This window comes from Uloborus diversus, chromosome 1 (genome assembly GCF_026930045.1).
Source record: "Uloborus diversus isolate 005 chromosome 1, Udiv.v.3.1, whole genome shotgun sequence".
NCBI classification, from domain to species: domain Eukaryota; kingdom Metazoa; phylum Arthropoda; class Arachnida; order Araneae; family Uloboridae; genus Uloborus; species Uloborus diversus.
Window position 1 is genome coordinate 109285380 of NC_072731.1, and position 21886 is coordinate 109307265.

The 21886-nt window shown below is 34.8% G+C and overlaps 2 protein-coding genes across 2 annotated transcripts in view; one reads left to right on the plus strand and one right to left on the minus strand.

Annotated features, from left to right (window-relative positions):
• LOC129231300 (60S ribosomal protein L13-like) overlaps positions 1 to 599 on the plus strand; it is a 31359-nt gene extending 30760 nt beyond the window's left edge. The window contains exon 4 of the mRNA XM_054865591.1: positions 341 to 599. Coding sequence (XP_054721566.1) covers positions 341 to 565 — 225 coding nt within the window. The 3' untranslated portion in view covers positions 566 to 599. The remainder of the gene's footprint in view (positions 1 to 340) is intronic.
• The window catches only part of LOC129231288 (probable phenylalanine--tRNA ligase, mitochondrial), a 43276-nt gene continuing 21966 nt past the window's right edge, over positions 577 to 21886 (minus strand). Inside the window, exons 4-5 of the mRNA XM_054865580.1 lie at positions 12704 to 12864; positions 577 to 959 (exon numbers count right to left, since the gene is read on the minus strand). Coding sequence (XP_054721555.1) covers positions 675 to 959; positions 12704 to 12864 — 446 coding nt within the window. The 3' untranslated portion in view covers positions 577 to 674. The remainder of the gene's footprint in view (positions 960 to 12703; positions 12865 to 21886) is intronic.

Below are 21886 nucleotides of genomic sequence, written 5' to 3' on the forward strand. Positions count from 1 at the left end.
GGGTACTGTTAATTGAAAAAAAAATGTAGAAGCTGAAGCCTTAAACTCAAATTACGGACATTTGTGGTGAACTTGGTGGGAAGTCATTTAAAAAGACCAAAAACCAATTTTAAAAAATGATAAACCTGTCCTATCAGAGTTAAATGTGGTGATGTGTCTAACCAATTGAACTACCTGCTGCTCGTGTTAAGGGTTTTCATCATCCTTTTCTTTTTGGTGTAATTTCTGTTCAATCGAGTAATAGATTTCTGTAATAATCATGTTCAAGCATGTATGTAGATGCTCAAATAAGGGATTATATAAATGCAATACTTACTGTTAAAAAATTTTTTTTTTGTAGGAGGAAGAAGTTAAGATGGCCACCCAACTAAAGGGAGTTATCATGCCTGTGAAGAAGCATTATACCAGAGAGAAAGCACGTGTACCTACTGCACAGGAAAAGAAATTCAATGCTTTTGCAACGTTGCGCACTGCTCGAGCTGATGCCAGGTTGTGGGGTAAAAGACAAAAGAAAGCCAAGGAAGCAGCAGAAAGTTTAGAAGCTGCTCCTAAAAAAGCTAAATAAGAAGTAGTTGAATAAATGTTTTCACTTGCTCTCATAGTGTGCTTTTTCTTTATCATCAGTCAACAACCTCTGTAGAATATTTTTATTTACAGTAATTTTATGACTTACACTATCTTATTTCAACATTGAGAAATTTCACAGCTGCATTTGCTATTTCTTCATGAATTTTATTAACTTCTGATTGAGACAGAGTTCTTTCCATGTGTCTGTATACAATACGGTAACAAAAGCTTTGCCTCCTGTGCTTTGGGTGGAAAAATTCATCAATTTTATGCACTTGTTCTATGATTTCACCTCCTATGCTTCTTGCAAGGTCATAAAAGTCATTAGGATGATATCCTTCTTGCACCCAAAATGAAATATCATTTGTACATTGTGGGTATTTACTAATAGGCTGGAAAGAAATAATACACATTCAGATAAAAGGATTTTATTTGATAAATAATATAGTTCATTACACAGGGCTACAAAAAATTTTTTTAATCTTTGGTGCCCAGAGTTTGAGAACTGATTTTAGATCTGTTTGAGGCTCTGAATCGAAATATGAAATTTGTTTTTCTCTAGCAGCTCTACTTTTTTAGAAAGTGCTGCTGTTTTACCTAAAATGTGCAGTTTTAACTACATTTTGCGCACTTCTAAAGCAAGTGTAGGCTTCTTAAACAAGGATTGCTTCTGGCATATTCACCCTATTGTCAGCCTTCAGTCTAGTAAGAGTGTGCAGATGCAGTAAAAGTTTGACAAGTTTAGTAAACACGTGCAACAAGTTAAGGTCAATTTGTAAGTTCTTGGCTCGCATACAGTTGACAAAAAAAGTATTAGAACAATAGGAAATTTGTACTTTATAAGTAATAAAATGAATCCACAGGAAGTAAAAAAAAAAATTATGTGAAATTCTTACAAAAATCATTCTGTAACAAATAAAAGTTTAACATAAATAGAACTTTAAAAATTACAATAACCAAGTTTCCATTGCAAAATCAGTATTAGAACATCAAGTTGTTGCATAGTTAATCAAAAAAAAAAAAAAAAAAACTAATTGAAATGTATAGTTAGTACTTAGTATGAAGAGTCTCTTAGCTGCAATTACTGCTTCTAAGCATCTCGGCATAGATTCTACCAAATCATTTGACTTTTAAAGACATTTCGTTCCATGCCTCCTGCGAAGCCTGTTTCAAACTTAATTTGCTTGTTATCGAGGTTTTTTCAAATTTCAATATCTATTAAATGCCGCAGATGTTCTATTGGGTTCAGATCTGGATGATTGTGGTGGAGTTACTAGTGTCTGGGGAGCGTTATATAATAGCCGCTCTTTGATTTTATTGGCGGTATGCTTGAAATGAAGGAGAGGGGGGCTCAGCAGAGCCAAGCATCTTACTATTATGGGCGTGTCATCAGACACGCCCATAATAGTAAGATGCCGTTTCAAGGTACAGTGACCAGTAAGGAGGCCAATAGCTCTTCTGACGCTGTTGTGGTTCAGACTTAAGAGCTCCTTTGCCCTAATACTAGGGCAACCTCTATTAAGTTCTTTCGCCTGCCGCTGTCCATCAAGGTTGCGCCAGTTATTATACTGTTTTTTACCAAAAATATCAAAAACAGCAGTTCTAATAAGATTTTTCGAAATCCCAATTGCTGGCTCAGGGCCAACAAAAGGGATATCAGAACCATTCTGAGCAAGATAGTCGGCCTTTTCATTTCCCTGCACTCCAGAGTGTCCAGGTACCCAGCAAAGGGTAACCTTGTTCAGGGGTTTGTTACGATTCGGCGCCAGATTTTTGCATTCTGAACTTTATGAATTTCAGAAATTTTAGTTCAAAGAAGGAAAAATATTTCTCAAAGAAGAATGTGAATTTAGCGCTCTAGAAGCTAAAATTTATTTTAAAATTTACAGCAGGGGAAAAGAGGGAGCATATGTGATCCACGTATGTTTTACTATGATAACATAAAAGAAAATATCTTGAAAAATTAGCAAATAATGCCAGTACCAGTCCTACCTCTTTGTCGATTTTTTTTTGAATCAATGCTGAGCCGTTTTGTGTTTCTGTGGTGATTATTTCTTTGTTGTAGCAACTATTGGAAATAATTTCACAAGTCTTCGTCACGTGAAAACACGTTTCAAACTAACCAAAAAGCTCGACTTAACTATTACAAGCCCATGTACGGACATCAAGGTAAATTTAGGGCAATGTTTGATTTTTTTTATTGACTAAAAAATCTTTTTTTTTTTTTAAAGTTAGTTCTAAACACTATTATTTTTCTGTAATCAATTTATAAATTTTTTGTAAATTACTTTTTTTTTTTTTAAAGTTTTATTATTATTATTATTTTTTTTTATTATTGCCTTTTTTTTGTTACGAAATAGTCAGTCGACAGTTTAGTGCTATAGAACAGTTACAGGAACTAAAAAGACACAAAATATTTTATTTTTATTTAAAAAAAAGTTTAAAGTATATTTTGTTCATTATATTAGTCTTTACGAAACTTAAAAGCAATAAATAATAATAATCTTTACATAATAAAGTTTTTTCTTGTATATCCTGTATTTAAAGCACACTACACAACTTAACTTTGTAGAGAGCAATGTTACGTGCGAGTCTCTCAACACGTTAACTTTTTCCAATAAAAAATTCATCTTATTATTAGTTGACATTTTTTAATTTTTATAGAAAAGATATTTAAGTAAGTGCACAAATTAATGATCAGCAACGAAAAAAAATCAATTTTAATTGAATGAGTTTTATATTTACATTTCATAGAAAAATGTCAATGCTGTTTCCTAACTTATCTACTTCGAAAAATTATGAAGATGTTTTTAAACTTACATGTTATCAACTAATAATAAAAAAGAAAACAAAATACACCTTTAAAAATATTACTTCATAAAACTTTTTACAAAACTTAAAACAAAAGATATCTTGAATTTTGAAGCAAGGTTTAGCAGATTTACATGCTGACAATTTCGATTTTTGAACAGGTCGTATTGAAATGGACCGCGCCGAATAGTCCCATTCTGCTTGTTCAGCTCTGCAAGATTGCAGAGCAAATTATAGCACTCCCAAACGATGTGGGATGTCATAACAACCTTCTTGAGTGCGTTTAAAGCAGCCTGACTATCAGAGCATATATGAACACAATGGTCTCTATAGCCATGACTCAGGCAAATACCACAACACACCAGGATAGCATAAATTTCAGCCTGAAAAACAGAAGTAAACTTGCCCAGAGGATAGGAATATTCAATACCATCACCGGGACAAAATGCCCCAGCCCCTTCATTCATCTTAGAACCATCGGTGTACCAGAGAGTGCAATCTTTACCATGAGATAAGGTAACATCCCTCCAGTCACTCCTAGAAGGAAAGATAACCTGATATGGCTTATCAAAAGCATACTTGCCAAGCATGTAGTCACTTGGCTGGCCAGAAAGAGGATGAGTAAGTACATCCTCATCATAGTACTTCCAGGAAAGGTAACGAGAGTAGGCTTTCCATTGATTTGAGCGTTTAAGCCTCTCCATACACAAGAAAGCTTCAGCTTCAATCCGCATATGGAGCGGACATAAACCTAAAAGTAGTTCCAGCGCAGCAGTAGGCGTTCTCCTAATACAGCCAGTCATGGCTATGCAGACTAACTTCTAGAGTTTGTTAAGCTCATTTTTAGCAATGTCAAGTTTAGTTCTTGACCACCAGTCAATCGAGCCATACGTAATGATGGGACAGATAACCATCTTGTAGATCCAATGGATAACCCTGGGGCTGAGCCCCCAGGTTCTACCAATAGCTCTCTTGCAAGACCAAAGGACTTTATTAGCCTTTGCCAAACAGTGGGTGAAGTGTTTCTTCCAGTTCATCTTGGAGTCAAAATAGATCCCAAGATACTTGACCTCGTCCGCGCAGCTGAGAGTTTGTCCGAAAAAAGTAATATTACTCACCTGGATTGCTCTTTTACATGTAAAAGCAACCATAGTGGTCTTAAGAGGATTTACAGCAAGACCCTCAGAATGACACCATCTTTCCACACATTTTAAACCATATGATAGGATTGAGGAGACAGTGTCTAAGAACTTGCCTCTGGCCACAATGACTACATCATCAGCATATCCACAGCAAAAAAGGCCAGAAGTAATGCTTTCAAGCAGCGAATCTACAACAAGACACCAAAGGATAGGTGAAAGAACACCACCCTGTGGACGTCCAGCATTTGCGTGAACAGTTAAATCGACACCACTAAGAGAGGCATAGACAAACCTATACCGTAACAGATTTTCAATCCAATTAACAATAGTTACATCAATACCCCTACTGGCAAGGGCTCTCAAGATAGTAGTAACAGGGACTCTATCAAAGGCACCTTCAATATCAAGGAAGACAGCCAGAGCTAACTTTTTGTCCTTAAAAGACTTCTCCAAAATAAAGGAGAGACTATATGGCCCTGTTTATGCAACTGGATTCAACCCGGATTCGCGGAATAAGGCCGTTTTATGCATCCAACCCGGCTTTAAGCCGCGTTCAATACAGGAGGGAATTCCCTCCACCTACATTGAAGGATTATTGGCGGATTTTTCCCACAAGGAGTAAAATTAAATGTAATTACTGGGGATAAAGTTCTGTATATGTATTCGTCAATAAAAATTTTATTTTTAAATGAAATTAAAAACCAAAATAAAATTAATTAATAAAAATAAATCAATTTGAAACAATTTTTTCAGAAAAAAGTATAATAAAAGCATATTTCGGAACAGTTGTGAAAATTTTGGAAGGGGTTGGATCCCTAAAAACCCACCCCTTAAGTGCGGCCACGACATAAACAATCACAAAAGGCAAAAATTTTAATTTAGAAATAGATTTAGAAGATCTAGACATATCTTTACACAATTTGCTGATTAATGCTACTTCTCACAATGATGATCCCCAGTCGAAATTAGTAAAAGCTATTGCATTTGTCACAAGCTATTTTTGATTACATTTATGAAATTCAAGTAATAAATTAAAAGGATGAAATAATAGGATTCATATTGAAATATAATATTATTCACAGTGTAGTTGTGATGAGTAATTAACCCATTATGCCCCTATTTCTTATCAGAAAAGTTCTGCAATGTTTTTTAATGCTGAATTTAACTATAAAAAAGACACACACACACACACAAAAAAAAAAAGGATAATGTACAATGACGGGAACGTAAAGCACATGGACTGATGGGAACGTAAAGGAGAATCCACGATTTGACAAAAACGGGTCTTCCCATCAACCCGGCTGCAATCCCCCTTTTATCCACCTTCCGCTTCAACCCGGGGTGAAGCTGGAGTATGCATAAACAGGGCCTATAAGGCAGTTTCAGTAGACCTGCCAGGCTGATAAGCATGCTGAGAAGGAGAGGGGAGACTTTCAATACCGTTTCCCTAATATGTCTCTCAACCAACTTCTCCAAAGCCTTCAATAAAAAGGAGGTGAGACTAATAGGTCTAAAAGACTTAGCCTCATAGTAGTTATCTTTTCCAACTTTTGGTATAAAGATAACCTTGGTTATTGGCTTGGATGCCTCCAAGCAGTTGGAACGTGCTCGAAAGCAATACAAGCTCTAAAAATCCTACAGAGTACAGGGGCAAGAACCTCAATACCCTTCTGAAGAAGGGCAGGAACGATGCCATCCATACCAGGAGTCTTGAAAGACTTAAATGAGTTGATTGCCCAAAGAACCCTTTCATAAGTGACAATGCTTCTAGCACAGTCCCATTTGCGCTTTGTACACCACCTAACAGGTAATGTGGCTGAAGGGAGTGGGCCATCTATAACATTTGAACCGGGAAAGTGGACCTTTAGCATCTCTGCTAGGGTATCACCTCCAGATTCAGTGAAGCTACCATCAGTGCGCTTTAGTGTATTTAGGTTGCAATTCCTGTCTCTGGTCATGAATTTTGTTGTTCTGGCCATAGCAGGAACATCCTTAATATTATCACAGAAATTCCTCCAGGAAGCATATTTAGCATCCCTGATGGCTTTATTTTAATCAGTGAGGGTGCTTTTATAAGTACCCCAATCACCATTCTTCTTAGCTCTGTTGAGCTTTCTGCATTGCTACGTAGGTCACTGATCTCTCTAGACCACCAAGGAACTAACCTTGGCGAGTCAGTGACATTAGCCTTAGAGTTCTGGTATTAGGATTGGAGAATGGCACGTTGCAACTGGTCAACAGACAACTCCAAATCCAATAATGAATTAAACTTACCAGACAAACCGTGAATTGACAACTTGAGGTCCTCCTTAAAGGCCTCCCAGTTGGTGTTCCTGGGATTCCTAAAAGGGAAAGTAGGTCTCTTTAGACCTGTAACAGAGAAAGAGATTAGTCAGTGATCAGATAAAGTTGTTTCATCAGATACCTTCCAATCCGTAACCTGATCAACACAAGAATTGTTGCAGATTGTAAGGTCAATAACCTCCTTCCTATTGCATGTAACAAAGGTAGGTTCATTGCCCTTATTTAAAAGACAAAGGTCATACATTAAAATGTCCTCCAACAAGTTATCACCATGTTTGTTACAGTCAGAGCTGCCCCAAACAACATTGTGAGCATTGGCATCACAACCGATGATGAACTTCTTATTGTTACTTTTAGAATTCTCAATGAGTGCCTCCACACTCTCAGAGAGAGGTTCTTGCTTTTTCAAAAGGTAAGTAAGCCGACATAAAGATAATTTCTTCCATATGTCCATCATCTCCATAAGTGATCCTGACAGCAACATTATCTCCGTCTAAGTACTTAATGAGATTAAGTGCATTTAACCTAGTGCAAACAAAAATGCAGGCTCTGGGTCTAGCACAGGTAAGATCATAATGCAACTTATGATCTTTAACATTTAGACCAAGGATTTTACCATGTCTGGTCCAAGGTTTCTGAATCAATGCAATATCAAAATCGCCTCTAGCCATCCTCCTACTTAAAAGAGCAGAAGCAGCACGGCTATGGTGAAGATTAATCTGTGCTATTTTAATGCCCATAATCATAATAGAGCAAAAAAAAAAAGAGAGAAGGGGCAAAAGCCCAATAAATACTAAAGAGGCTTAACAGCCACCACCCCTTTAAACTCAAATAAAGTCTCATCCTGCGACATAGGCGAAGTAGGCGTGAGAGTCTCATCAGAGCCAGAGTCAATTTCTAACATACTAAGAGAGCATAGTACTCTCTTCTTCAGAGTTGCTTACCTTTGGGGTTTCCTCCTGTGAAGGAGGACCCTGCTCCTTTGATGTAGAAGCCTACTCCACTTGGGCCACACCAGTCTTGACATTGGGATCACTCAGAATCTTGAAAGTACCACGATCAAGGCCAGTATAGGCTCCATAATCAGCATTTTTGATTGCTTCAGCAGACTCCAGATCAATCTCAAAGATCCATCTTATGGTGTATTGTTCCTCCACTTGGTGGATGAAATGCCACTCCTCAGAATTCAACTCAGGGTTTAATCTGTTGATTCTTTTAAGCAACACTCCTGCATCTCTAGTAAAGACATCCTTGGTTTTGAAGACAACTTTAATAGGCTTTGGTAACTCATTAGCCCAGACAACCTTTAGTGCAGTATCACCAACAACTTCAACATTGCCATTGAGTATGTTCCGGAGCCACACAGTGGTCTCAGTATTGTCACAATGGACAATCAATGCACCAGCATGTGCGACAGCCCTTTGGATTTTTGGCGTATGCTCTCCAGTGGGGATCAGATCCGTTCTTTTGAGGATTTCGAGTTGGATCCTCTCCGCCTCATTTTGGGATAACCTCTCCCTTGGATAGGTTTCTCTAATGACAGCCATCTTAAACATACTTGCTGCCTGGGCATAGGTCGGCAAGTGACCTGTCCTCACTCTTTTAGCTGTGGTAGGTTGAGCAGGAGAAGGGGTTGAAACCTCCGACCGAAGCCGTTTGGTTCCACCAACCTTCTCAGGAATGGGCTGGCCCAGTAGCTTTCACCTCCCGTGCCTGCTTTCTTTTCTTTTGTCTGCGCTTTTGTGATTTTGAAGGTGCACCCTGCCTCCCTACTGCAGAGTTGCCAGATTGCAGAACTGCATCCTCGTCGCCTCCAACAGCAAGGTTGCTTGTTGCACCTTTTGCGCCAGGATCCAGCTCCATAGGAGCCATTTCACAGGCTGATTGGGTACCTTCAGCAGAAGAACCCAACCCTTCATTTTTTTTGTTGTTTTTATTTTCCAAATCATTTTTTGTTTCTTTATTTATAATTGAATTATCCATAAGAGAACCTGAGAACTGGGAGGTGAAAAAACGTCGACACCCGCATAGCCTCCCTGTACAGGTGCAAGGCTGGATACAACAAGGTTTCGCCTGGTTCCTCGAGGGAACCGTTTGAGACATCAGGAAAACCCAGATGCCATTCATCCATCAGCACGGTGCCTCACACCTTAGACTGGGTATCCATTTTAGTCGCTCTTTACGACACGCATGGACTACGTTGGGACTATTCTGCTCCGGTCACCAAACGGAGTGCTGGCGTTCAGTTCACCGTTAACAAAAACAGCTATCCAGGGGCAGGACGAGGACCAACCAGCTCACCCCTGGCGGTATGCTTAGGATCTTGATCTTGTTGAAAGAAGAATGTATTCTCTAGTCCTAATTTTCTGGCACTACTTTTCAAATGATGCCGTAACACATTGATTTATGACAGCTGTCATTTTCTCATCAATGAAATGGATATTTCCAACCCCATTCTGCGCCATACATCCCCAAACCATGACATTACCTTCTCCATGCTTTACCATTTTCAGTGAGTTTTGCGGTTCTAAAGCAGCACCTTTTTTCTCCAAACTGAGTATATGGTTTGGTTTGAAAATTTCAAACTTGCTTTCGTCAGAAAAAATAACATTTTTCCAGAAATCCATTGTTTTGCTCTTATATTTTTTAGCAGACTCGAGTCGTTTGATTCTGTTGATTTCCAAAATAAATGGCTTCTTCCTTGGGCGTCTTCCTTTTATACTATGGCTATGAAAAACATTTCTTACTGTCTCAGCTGTAAAAAATAAAATTTTTCGAGAAATCCATTGTTTTGCTCTTATATTTTTTAGCAGACTCGAGTCGTTTGATTCTATTAATTTCCAAAATAAATGGCGTCATCCTATTATCAGGGGTGATTGTGTTTTGGTATTTTACCGAATTTTCGGACGTATTTCCGGTATTTTTATGTCCGAAAATACCGGAATTATGATTTTTTTTTTTTTTTTGTTATGCTTTTATCTTCCTACCTCCGCAATTTTTTTAAATTATATAACATCAAATATACCTGCAAGAGCCTTAAGATGGACACCTATCCCTTAAGATGGACAAATGTCAAGATAATTTGTATAACACCAGCTCAAAAGTAACTTTGTAACCCATTAAAAATTTTAATCAAATGTACAAACAATATTTTGACTCAGAACTATTTAATATTATGGCAAAGGTGCACTTAAGTAATAGGGATTTACTTAAGTGATTACCCCCCCCCCCCCTCCCAGGGTTGGGTTTTGGACTGTCCAAAACCAGTTTTGGACAGGACAGGTGGTTTTTACCGTCCAAAACTGTATAAAACTGTCCAAAACTATGATAAAGTTAAAGGGGTGTAATCTAATCAAGTCTTATTGACTGCAATATTCGTAATGCATAAATATAGATATAACCAAGGTTTAATTAAAGAGTTTTTTTATAATATTTTTTTCCTTAAATGCTATTTAAAAAAAATATTTTACTTGAAAAAATCGGCAATAACTACTACATAAAAACTTCCTTATATAACAGTTGGTAAAGTTATGAGAGGAAATTCACAACACTACCAAGACAACCAATTTCAGTTCCATTTATAATTGAAAGGAATGTTATTAAATGTGTGCAATATTTAGGTGAAAAAAAAAAGCTTAATTTTTTAAATGATTTTTGCAAATAAGTTTTACATGATGTTTTAACGAAAGTTATTTTTTAAATCATAGATTAAAGAACAAGAAATTGATGAATTAACACTTATATTGTAAAACTTGAGTTATCCCTTTTTTTAGTTCATATTTTTTAATGCATTCTGACACGACAAAAAATTGTAACTTATTGCATTTAAGTCAATTATTGCACTGAATTTTGAACACTTTCTTTTGCACACATGCATAAATGTGAAAAATTTGGTTTATGGAAGAAAAAAAAATTCCTGCATACAAATTGAAATTTTTAATGAAGAATTTAATTTCTACATAATTAAATCAAAATCAGCTGCATAAATAAACTACATATATATTTATACTTGAATGTTCACATTGAATAAATATATTAAATAGTCAAAAAAAAAATAATTTTGACACATTTTGTTCTGTTTTTGATATTTTCTCATAAAACATAGTTTCTCAAGAAATAGTTTTGGACACTTTCGGACACTAGGGCTTTGAACAGGATGATAAAAAACTTGCCAACCGTGCCCTATGTTTTTGCACACATGCATAAACATATTGAAATTTGGTTGCTATTATCAAAAAAAAATAAATAAATAAATAAAAACAATGAGAAGAAATTGAAATTTTGATCAAGAATTCAACTTCTATGCAACTAGATTCAAATCAGCTGCATAAATAAGTTGAATGTTCTCCATTGAGTAAATGTTCAATATAAAAAATTAGTTTGATACATTTTATTCTGTTTTTGATGCTTTCTCACAGAAAGCAATTTTTCTGAAAATATAGTTTTGGACACTTTCGGACAGTTTTGGACACAAGGGTTTTGGACAGGACGGTAAAAAACCAGGGTTTTTACCCTGGATTTTAACGTAGTGTCCAAAACCTTGCCAACCCTGCCGCCCCCCCCCCCCCCCCCGTTCTCGCTTTGAAACTATCAGGTATTTTTTGATGAACTCACAATCACCCCTGTATTATACTATGGCTATGAAAAACATTTCTTACTGTCTCAGCTGTAACAATCTTTCCCGATATTGATTCAATATTAGCGGCCAACATCTTTGCACTTCCTGTTGGATTTTTTAAAGCATCTTTGACCACTTGATGCCCTTACAGTCAACTTGGTTGGTCTTCCTGATCTTGTCTTTGTTATCAACAACACAAGTCTCTTTTCTTTTTAAGAATAATGAATTGCACACAAAAATACATTCACGCACACACAACATGCTTCTTATTTCACGGAATATATTCCCACTTTTATACAGATAAACTATCTGTTCTCTTTTCGCAATTGAAACCTCTTTTATTTTTGGTGCCATGCCAAGAAAATTTCACAGAACCGATTTTAAACTAAATGTCAGCAAAGGAAACGCTGTTTTTACTTGCCCTTGGCATGTATGAGAGAAACTTTGAAAGTCAAATGATGTCACGTTGTAATTTGCAAGTTTTGGTTTTTGTTCTAATACTTTTTTTTAAAAATACTGTATTTATTTCGAACTCTTTATGCTTAGGTATTGCACTATTTAAATAAATACTAACTGGTATTAAATTTTTAGATTTATTCAATTTTATTACCTTGAAAACTACAAATTTCACATTGTTCTAATACTTTTTTTTCTCAACTGTATATTCACTTCGTGCAATGAGCTGGATCTTTGTATACAATATTTTTTCTGGGCCTGATTAATATAGCAGGTGATCTGAAATAAACATTTTTTGGGGGGTCCTTAGAAGTCAAACCTTATAAACATAAACATTAATGGGGAACCACCATTTCAGAGGTGTTGAGGTGTTTTAACACTCTTATATTTGTTGGGATGCGGAGTATCCCACACTCAGTACACGTAAAAAAGGTAAATATATTAGAGAACTTAAGAAAATTAAGGTAAAGTTTTCTTAAGTAAGACTACTACAATTTCAGTCATTTTGTGGCTCTTAAAAATTAGAGACACATGTCCAAGAGCCTAATTGGACTGTTTGGTAATCAATCTTGTTATTTGTACAATACAATATGAATAAAAAATCCCTGTTTTGTGCTTTATTTGATCTATAGATGTAACTTAAACCTGTTTTGTGTATATTTAAATGTTATATCTTTGAAATTAGAGCTTCTGGGCAGAAACTGATGTCATATTTGAACTCGTGGTACTAAATTCATACGAAATCAGTTTCAAAGACTCCAGCACCAAAATCACTGTTGCCCTGTTATCAATTAAAGCTACCAACCTTGTATTTGATTTGCAGTTCCATATTTTCTTCTTTGAACTGAGATAGAAAACCAGAATCCTTGCTCCAAAACAGTCTGATGTCAGGAATACTGAACATTTTCATGGCCAACCGCTCTAAGCCCAGTCCAAATGCCCAGCCTATTTTCTTGTCTGCGCCAGCTGTTATAGAACAAAACATAAAAATAATTGCCTGAGAAAATGTTTCCAGATATGCTTTAATAGTCCAGTCAATGAACAAATTGTAGCTTGAATGGAATATGCGATAATTTTTGACTTCAGAATATTGTTAAGGGTAGTTAGTAAGTAAACATGCTAAAAGTCCCCACTCTTCGGGGGGGGGGGGAGAAAACTTTTCAGTTTTTCGAGGAAATGGTGAAAAAAATGCGTTTTAAATAAAAAGTCAACAGGGTTCGTACGCTCCTTACAAACTCCGTATTTCTTTGTTCTACACTAGCAGTACCCGCACAGCGATGCCCCAGCTAAGAATTTAAAGGAAGTCAATTAAATACAAAAAACAGATGTCCTCCCCTCTTCCACTGATGTGAAATGTTAATTTTTCTTTAATTAAAATGCGTACACACCTTTTCAAAAAAACCTATTAACGTTTCTTTGTAATTAAAAACTATTCTCCTAAACATTTAGATTTATTGTTGCGTTAATACTTAAAATAATCCTCAACTGTATAGTTCATTGCTTAATGCGCCAAGCAACCATGCTACCATAACCCTGCCCTTTGGCAAGTACAGAAGTTTTTTCTGCAATTTAAAATGTTTCGCCAAATAAACAAAGCAATACATCAAAAAGAATCTTACAAAATTAAAATAATTCTGCAACTCTATTATTACCCAGCTGTTAGTGAGCGAAGCAAACTCTGACCGATTTTCTGAATAAAAGAGAAAAAAAAAATGGGACATTCAAATATTGTCATCAGACAAAAGAAAAAGTGGTGTATTTCATTCGGTTAAAAACAAATCAAACGTTTCTTTGGATTTCAAAGTGATTCGCCAAAACATTAAGTTACACATACAGTTGCTTTAAAATTTAATATAATCCTCAAACTATTGTTATTGCTGAACTTGCCAAGCGACCACGCTACCGGAACCCAGCCATGGGCGGATTTATGGGGGGTCAGAGGGGGGCAATGCCTCCCCCCCAAATTTGGGAGGACTTTATGTAATAACAACACATCTTCCAAAAATTGTTAAAAAATCATTATTATTTTTTCTTTTTTGGCTATTTCAGAAAGGCATGGGTGGATTTATAGGGGGCAATGCCCCCCAGTTTTGAGAGGACTTTAAATAGTAACAACACATCTTCCAAAATCTTAAAACAAAAAAAATCATTTCTTTTTTCTTTTTTGAATAGTTCAGTGAAAATGAAGAGATAGCGAATGTCCTTTCCTGATGGGAGAAAAAAAAAAAAAAAACAAATACAAATAGTACAGTTGTCATTAGGGTGCTGAAAATATGCCTAAATTCACTATTTTGGAATGAAAACTGTTTGGGCAAGTATATAAATGGAAATATAGGCTAAAGGAGCTATGCATTCGGCTGCAACACTTATAATAATTGACGATTATTTTTACAAATCAGAACCTAAAATAAAGGGATCCCCCCATCCCTGCCCCATTTGCGCTAACAGAACTATCTACTCGTAATGATTTGTTTTCTTTCTTTTCAGAATGTTTATTTTCAATTTGCATGATTTCAAAAACTAGATATTTCATGTTGTTACAGACAAAAGATTTTGAAGAACCTTCTGGATTCACGCATTCAGATTGGTTAAATTGTAAAAATCCTTTAACCGTAAAAACTGACGAATTGTCGTAAAAATTACAAAAATCTGCAGGTAAGAGTGAATTACATATAGGGCTGGATTTGCCTATAAGATAAACAAGCTATAGCTCCGGTCACTGCTTTGAAGTTGGTCTTAACTCACAAAAAATTGCATGATTTGTTCCTTAAAAAATGGAAAGTGCTTGAAAAAACTAATTTCATTTTCAAGTGCTTGAAAGCCTTGAATATTTGGAAACGTGTGGCTACAAACCTTAAATTTTAAAATTTCTAACAAATGGTAGGGGGAGGAATGCCAAAATATGTGAAATTCAGCTCCTTGCTACATCCTACATCAAAAGTATAAAAACCATGGTTCTTATGTTTGTAATATATTACAGTAGAAGACCGTTATAACGCCGACCTGTATAACGCAATTCTCTATAAACCGCACTACTTTTCAGAAGTAAACAATAGGTTTTGAAGTTTAAAAAATTCCTCTGTTTTGCTTTGCAAAAATAAAAATTGTTAGGCAAATTAAATTTTGAAAGTTTTTCATCTTTCCATCTTAATTCAAAGCTTTTAAATTGAAAATTAGTACTCATAGTAAACAGAAAATACCAGATGGCTCTTGAAAATGCAGCTGTTATGCAAACCATGAAGCTAGCAGAAGTGCAGGATAATGCACTTTCTTTTGATCGTGAAACATATTTATTTATGAACAACTAATTGTAATTTTGGTGCTTTAATACTCATTGCAGATACAACTCATTCTGAAGTGCTAATATATAGATGTATTCTGAATATTAGTTTCAAAATTTGTGAAATGATCTATATAACGCGAAAACCTGTATAACGCAAAAGCTCTGGTAACAAGGTGTGCGTTATAATGGTCTTCTACTGTACTAGAAAAAAATTTTTGTGACTCACATGTTTCATATCTTGCTATTTATTCAATCCCGAATGCAGTATTTTGGAAATTCTTTTGTATTGGTAGTTTTTCATCTTGCTTCTACTGCATATTGTTAATCAGTTTAACCAGGAAAAAAATGATACACTATCTCTTCTCCTTTTCTGCACTGCTTATATAATTTAAAAAAAGTTGTTGTAATGAGAGAATTCTATAGTTTAATTTTTCTTTTAAACTTAAAATAGCTGTTTTCTTTACAAAGTTTGAACAATACTGTACAACTGTATAATCTAGTACTCATTTTCAGAGACTGGAAAGTGCAAATGAGGTGCTTTAAATTATTAAATGTTCTAAAATCCTTGAAAAGAATTGGCGCAGTATAACCTACTAGGGCTCTTGTGCCAAAACACCCAATCTAACCAACCAAACCTGAAAATAATTAGACAAGTCTTTGAAATTCCTAAATAAAGTGTGCCTCTATTTTATTTCTTATCAAGTGCATAAATTATGAATTGTTATAAAAAGTAGTATGTTACTCTCATGTTATATTTTCTAAATCTGTACACCATTACTTTTAAAGTATTAACTTACATCACAAAGAAAATTTAAATCATAAAACTTTTTTTAAAAAATATTTATTTTTTTCCCGAGATTGTTGTTTATCCAATTAACCTTTATAAGGCTTCAAACTGCAGAATTTTATGTCCATTTTGCAAAATTTCTTCTGACCCCCCTAAAATTGGAGATATTCTATATCCCACTTAAAAGGGAGCACTGCGTCACTCTCTTGATACTAGTCACCTCTCTTAAGATCAGTTCAAAAAGGACAGCATGAAAACACACATTAATGAAAATGACAGACAAAAAAGAGTAAAGCATGGCCTTATGCATCACAGGAAAACAGACCAAAACATGGGAGAGGGGGGGGGGGGGCAATTCAAAATGTTGCTCAAAAAAAAAAAAAAAAATCCTGTCCCCCCAGGAACTCAGTCCTAAATCCGCCTATGAACCCAGCCCTTTAGCGAGTGAAGCAGATGTATTTTTTTTCAATTAAAATTGTTTCACCAAATAAACAAAAAAGGGAACCAAATTACATGAAAAGTAGCTTCCAAAAATAAATAGCAAATCTATTGTTTATTGCCAAACTCGCCATGTGACCCTGTTACCGTAACCTTGCTGATTAGCGAATGAAGCAATCGAAGAAAAAAAATCTCTTGATTAAAAGGAATCCCCCCTCTGATGTAAAATAATCATTCTTTTTCAAAAATGCATAAACACCCTTTAAAATTCTACAAAAACATTTGCAATTAAAATGCTTTTCCAAATAAACGAAAAAGACATTAAATCACATTGGCAGTAGCTTTTAAATTGTGAAATGATCCCGCTACTCTATTATGTTTATCTTCACGCGATCGCGCAATAGTAAATCACCCAATTAGCGAGCGAAGCGAACTCCGACCGGTTAGAGATTCAATCTTTCTAACGATAATGTTGAAACGAAAGTTCCCTAGCAGAAATATACTAAATTCAAAAACGTGGTACATCTAAGGCAAAAAAGAAATGCCAAACCTCGTAAAATGTAAGAAATTTTTTAAAATATACAGTAAAATCCCTCTGATGCGGACACTAACGGGACGAATTTTTTTGTTTACAATAGAGGGGTGTTCGCAGGACAGGGGTTCAATAATGGAATCGGGGAACCAAAAATGGTCCGTTAGAAGGGGTTTTACTGTACTTGCATCATCGTCATGTTTGCTCCGTTTTTTCTAATTTCTATTTTAATGGAACGTGCACATTTATTTATGACTCGATACATTCATTTAGCAAATAATTTTACATGTTAAAGGATCATTTAAAGTCTATTTGGCAAATTACTTTAATTGGGTTTTTCTTTTGGCGGGCATTTTTGCTTTAAATGGCTTGGTTTAATAATTTGGAAAATTACTTTTAATTTTATTAGTCTTGTTTCTTGTTTGAAAAAAGTAGATTCTACGTAGATTTAATTAAACATGCCAACAATCACCAAGCTAGTGTGCTGTAACGGAAAAAACTATCCGATATATTAACAATGACAGTTTTCAAAGAGCGTCGACTGCCCTTTAAAATCCGTGTCTGGAATAGCTTTGAAAATATTCATTGGACACCCTTCAATTTATCCTCATTTAACATTTTAACTCCCCTCCTCCGAGGGTCGGGGACTTTCAGTATGTTTACTCATTAATTACTTTTAACGAATTTCTTACTGAGGAAGTGCGGGCTTTCTGCACTATCTCAGTTCACTTGGGTTAAATAATGCCATGGGTATGGAGCTAATTCATACTGCAAAAACGTAATTCAGCAAATCTTCGTCCGATTTTTAGATAAGGGGCTGTAAAAAAGGATGACACTTTTTTTTCAGCTGGCATACAGAGAAGACCGGCGCCTCTCCAATTTAAAAAAAAAAAACCATTACTTATTAATTAACATTCAAAAATATAAATTATAAAAATATTTTATAATTTATTTTAAACTGATAACTAATCAATTATTAAAAATAAATATTGATTTAAATAATCAGCTAATATTTATTAACATCAATAGCATTTCATTTTTAAAAAAGAGCAAGTAATATTTTTTTAATTCTTGTGGGAGCAGCATGTGTTCGAGATACACCTGGTACATGGCGCAAACAGAATTTTTTTGTTTTTTTTTTGGGGAGGGGGGCACATTGAAAGAAATCTGATCTGGAAATCTTTTTTATCTGCCAGGAGAGGGGGCGGACATTTTTTAAATTTTGTAGTCTTAAAATGCAGTTTTAGACTTTCTTTGCTGATATTAGGGGGGAAAAGGTAGTGATCTCAGTGAAAATTTCTAGAGATTGGAGCCTTAAAAACTAGATTATAAGCCACATTTATTGACGTTAGGGTAAGTGATGGATCTCGGGGACTGTCCCGATCGATTTCTTTTTGATAGATCGAAATCGATTCCTCCTCCCCCTGCAAGTTTTTGAAACTGAAGTTTAAAAAATTTTTAGACAATCTTTGAAGATTTTACAGGAAGAAGGTTCTGGTGCTCTGCCCAGGAAAAGTTTTCAAAATTTTGGTCCTACAAACTTAAGTCATTTATATTCAGGGGCTATTACATTTCATTTTTTTGTAATAATGGTTTAAAAAACCTAATTGTGTATGATATTAGAGAAGGGCGGTATAGATACCCTTCAAGTCTTAAAGTCACGACGTAAGAACAAGAAAAAAAGTATGAAAATAAAAAGTTCAAATTTAATATTTAACTAATGATTAATCTGGGAGTGTTGAGCTACTTTTAGTTCAAACAATGGGATTAAGGAGATTCCTGAAGCTTATAGCTAATTTTGCATTCGGAGTTAAAATTAGCAAAATTTATTTCCAAAGCTACTTGTGTCAAATAAATTTCTGGAAAAAAGTTAAATTATCTATCCAGTCGAACATATGACATCAGTAACAGCCACACCTACTGTACCCTATACCAACTGGTCAGGACAAGGTGAACTAGGTAATGGGGCCTCAAGGAACCAATTTTTAATAATTATCGTCGATTAGTGTGGTGTGTAATCAAGTAAGAGCCCCATCTCAGATCTAACTATCGCATGCAGACAAAGCGAAAATTGACCCGAGGCATCCAAATTTTAGGGTCCCCAAAGCTGTTTTTTAAATTTAGTTCCTTTTATTTTGTTTTATTTATTTGTTTCTGGCGGGAAAATGGCAAAAATTCAACAACAATGAAAATTTCTCTTGTATACAATTTACAACAATCTATGGTATAATCTTAAATATTAGTAGCTCCAAATATATTTTTTCTCCCACATGTTAAAACTTGAAAATATGCCTATCATTGTGAGAGTGCCAAAAAAGTATGTTTTATCGCAAATATTATTATTGAAAAGCTCTGAATTATGAACAAAAAGCACCCCTTTCTCGGGTTTTAAACTAACATGTACTAACTTGCAGAGCTATAGGTGCTAAGGGCTCCTGAGTATTGCAAAACAGCAGTTTTGCAAGTCGAAAGGTCTCTTTCAAATTCCTGGTCTCTAGTAATATATTTTGCTCTCTAGCTAAGGACTTGAGTTGAGACTAGGGTTTTCCATTAAAATAGAAACTTGTGACATTATTTTAGTTCTTGACTGTGCTGATGTTGAATAATCGAACAATTTGAAAAAACATTTTTAGCCATACACAGCAAAGAAGGAATTCAGAAAACAAAAACATAACGAAAGCACTGGAGCACTGTATTGGAGGACAAATTTCCTGACACTTGTAAAGAAGCTGTTAAACTTTTTTCTGGAGTAAAAACATTTAGAAGAATCTGATTTTTGAATGAGAAACTTTTGAGGACAAAAGGAAAGTCAGCAAAAAGATTAAAAAATGGATTTTATCACAGTAGAAAGCTTCGTAGAATATTCAGTAAGATTTAAATTAATTACTGTAAGGTAATGTTTTTTAGTGCTCAGACATGAAACTATTTTTTAGTCTACAAAGTTAGCTTTATAAATTTGCATTGAGCATTGATGAGCATTGAAACTTTTAATTCAGTTTACATTGAAAGTAGTTAAATTTTAATTTTCATTTTTAAACTGAAGTGGTTGAAAATGTTTGACAATTACAGTAAGCACCCAATAATTTGAACTTTGCCTAACCCGGGCATCCATTTTAAATGTACATACGTATAAATACAAGGCGCGTTAACACAATGTATTTTAGTAAGGCCGTTTTTTTTTTGTAATTTTCACTAATGCACAGGGTTGGCTTTCTGCCGGCAGAAACTAGTTTTTGCCGTGCCAGTGGCAGAAACTGGTTATAACCGGTAAAAACCGGCAGAAACTGGCAAAAACTTAAAAGTGTCTTTAATAACTCAAGTAATTAGTAAATGATATTTGTTTGAGTAAACTAAAGAAATAAACATCATTTCATCATTTAAAAAAATAAAATCCCATGCTAGTGCCCTTGATTTAGTTCAGAAAGGGAACTTTTCAATTGCAGATGCTCATAATGTTTGGATTAATCTAACAAAGGACAAAAAATCATATAGGTGCTTTGGAAAGAGGAGCGACATACAAAATTAAAAGGCATTTCTGATTTTAATTTGCTCACTTACATGCTTCCTCTCAATTGTTTGTGCAGAGGCTCGTAGTATTTGGATTAATTTAACAAAGGATAAAAAATCATACTGGGGTACTTAGGAAAGAGGAGTGACATACAGAATTGAACGGGCATTACTGATTGTAATTTGCTCACTATGCTTCCTCTAAATTGTTTGTGATTGAAATTATCATGTCACATGCTTCAAGAAGAAAGTGCCAGAATTTTACTTGCCTAGAATTATGTACCTAATGTCACAGCTTTGCAAAATAAATTGGCCCCATTTTTCAAAACTAATTTTCTAGTCAAATTTTTACCACAACCCTAGTTACAACATGGTGGACCAGTTATACAATAGATGAAAGTTTCACGAACATTGCTTGCTCCTTGATGCATTGTTTGCTAGCTCTTCTATTTCAAGAATATTCTAAAGTTTCTCATTTGTGCATATTAAATTGAGAACCTGTTTAGATTTTTGAAACCACCGTTCCGAAGAGGCAATTGCAGGGTCCCAACAATGTAACATTTGATTTTGATTTGTGATAATTTTGTAATAAAATTACAGTGTTACAATTTTTTTTTTCCATTTATTTTTCGTTGTATATCAAGAATTAATTTTGTGAGTTTTTGCCAGTTTCTGCCGCAAATGTGGCAGAAAGTGGTTTTTGCCATGCCGGTTTTAACCGGTTTCTACCAGCAGTTTTAACCACCTCGGCAGAAACTTGCCAACCCTGCTAATGCAGTTATGTGTTTAATTCTCTTCAATTAAAAATTACAATTTTTACTGTGTTCAAGTATTTTTCTTATGTGCATTGGTTCAATTTATAGGTTATTTTCTTTTTTCCGCTTTAATCAATCTGGATGACTTGGATCCCCTCAAGTCTGGGTAATGAGGTTCTACTTTAATTTTCAAAAACAACGTTCATTAAAATTATTGGTTAGAGCTTTGTTACTTAACATAAAAAAACTACTCTAAAAAATATCAGCAGTATTATATATTCAAATAAGGCATCACGAAATTCAAATATGTTTTAGTTATTCCTTATTATAAGGATATATCTTGCCAAGATATAAGTTGGCAGATATAAGTTATATCTGTCTTATCTCTTTCATTTTCTTTAAGACAAGTATGAAATACAATATTATTATCTTTTTAAGTTCAAAGTAACAAAATTAAAATGCACACAAGAGTAAACTTGATGAACACAGTAAATTATTTTCATTTCTTTATAAACTCAAATTTATTGTGCAAAATGGGTTTTTCCTACCCCTTCAAAACGCGCAGATCGGATAAAGTATTTCCAAAACTACACAAAAAGAACTAAAAATTTGTATTGTAGATTTTATTTATGTTTACTGTTTTTAGTATTGCCCCTATCAACCTGTCGATGGGATTCAAAACATTC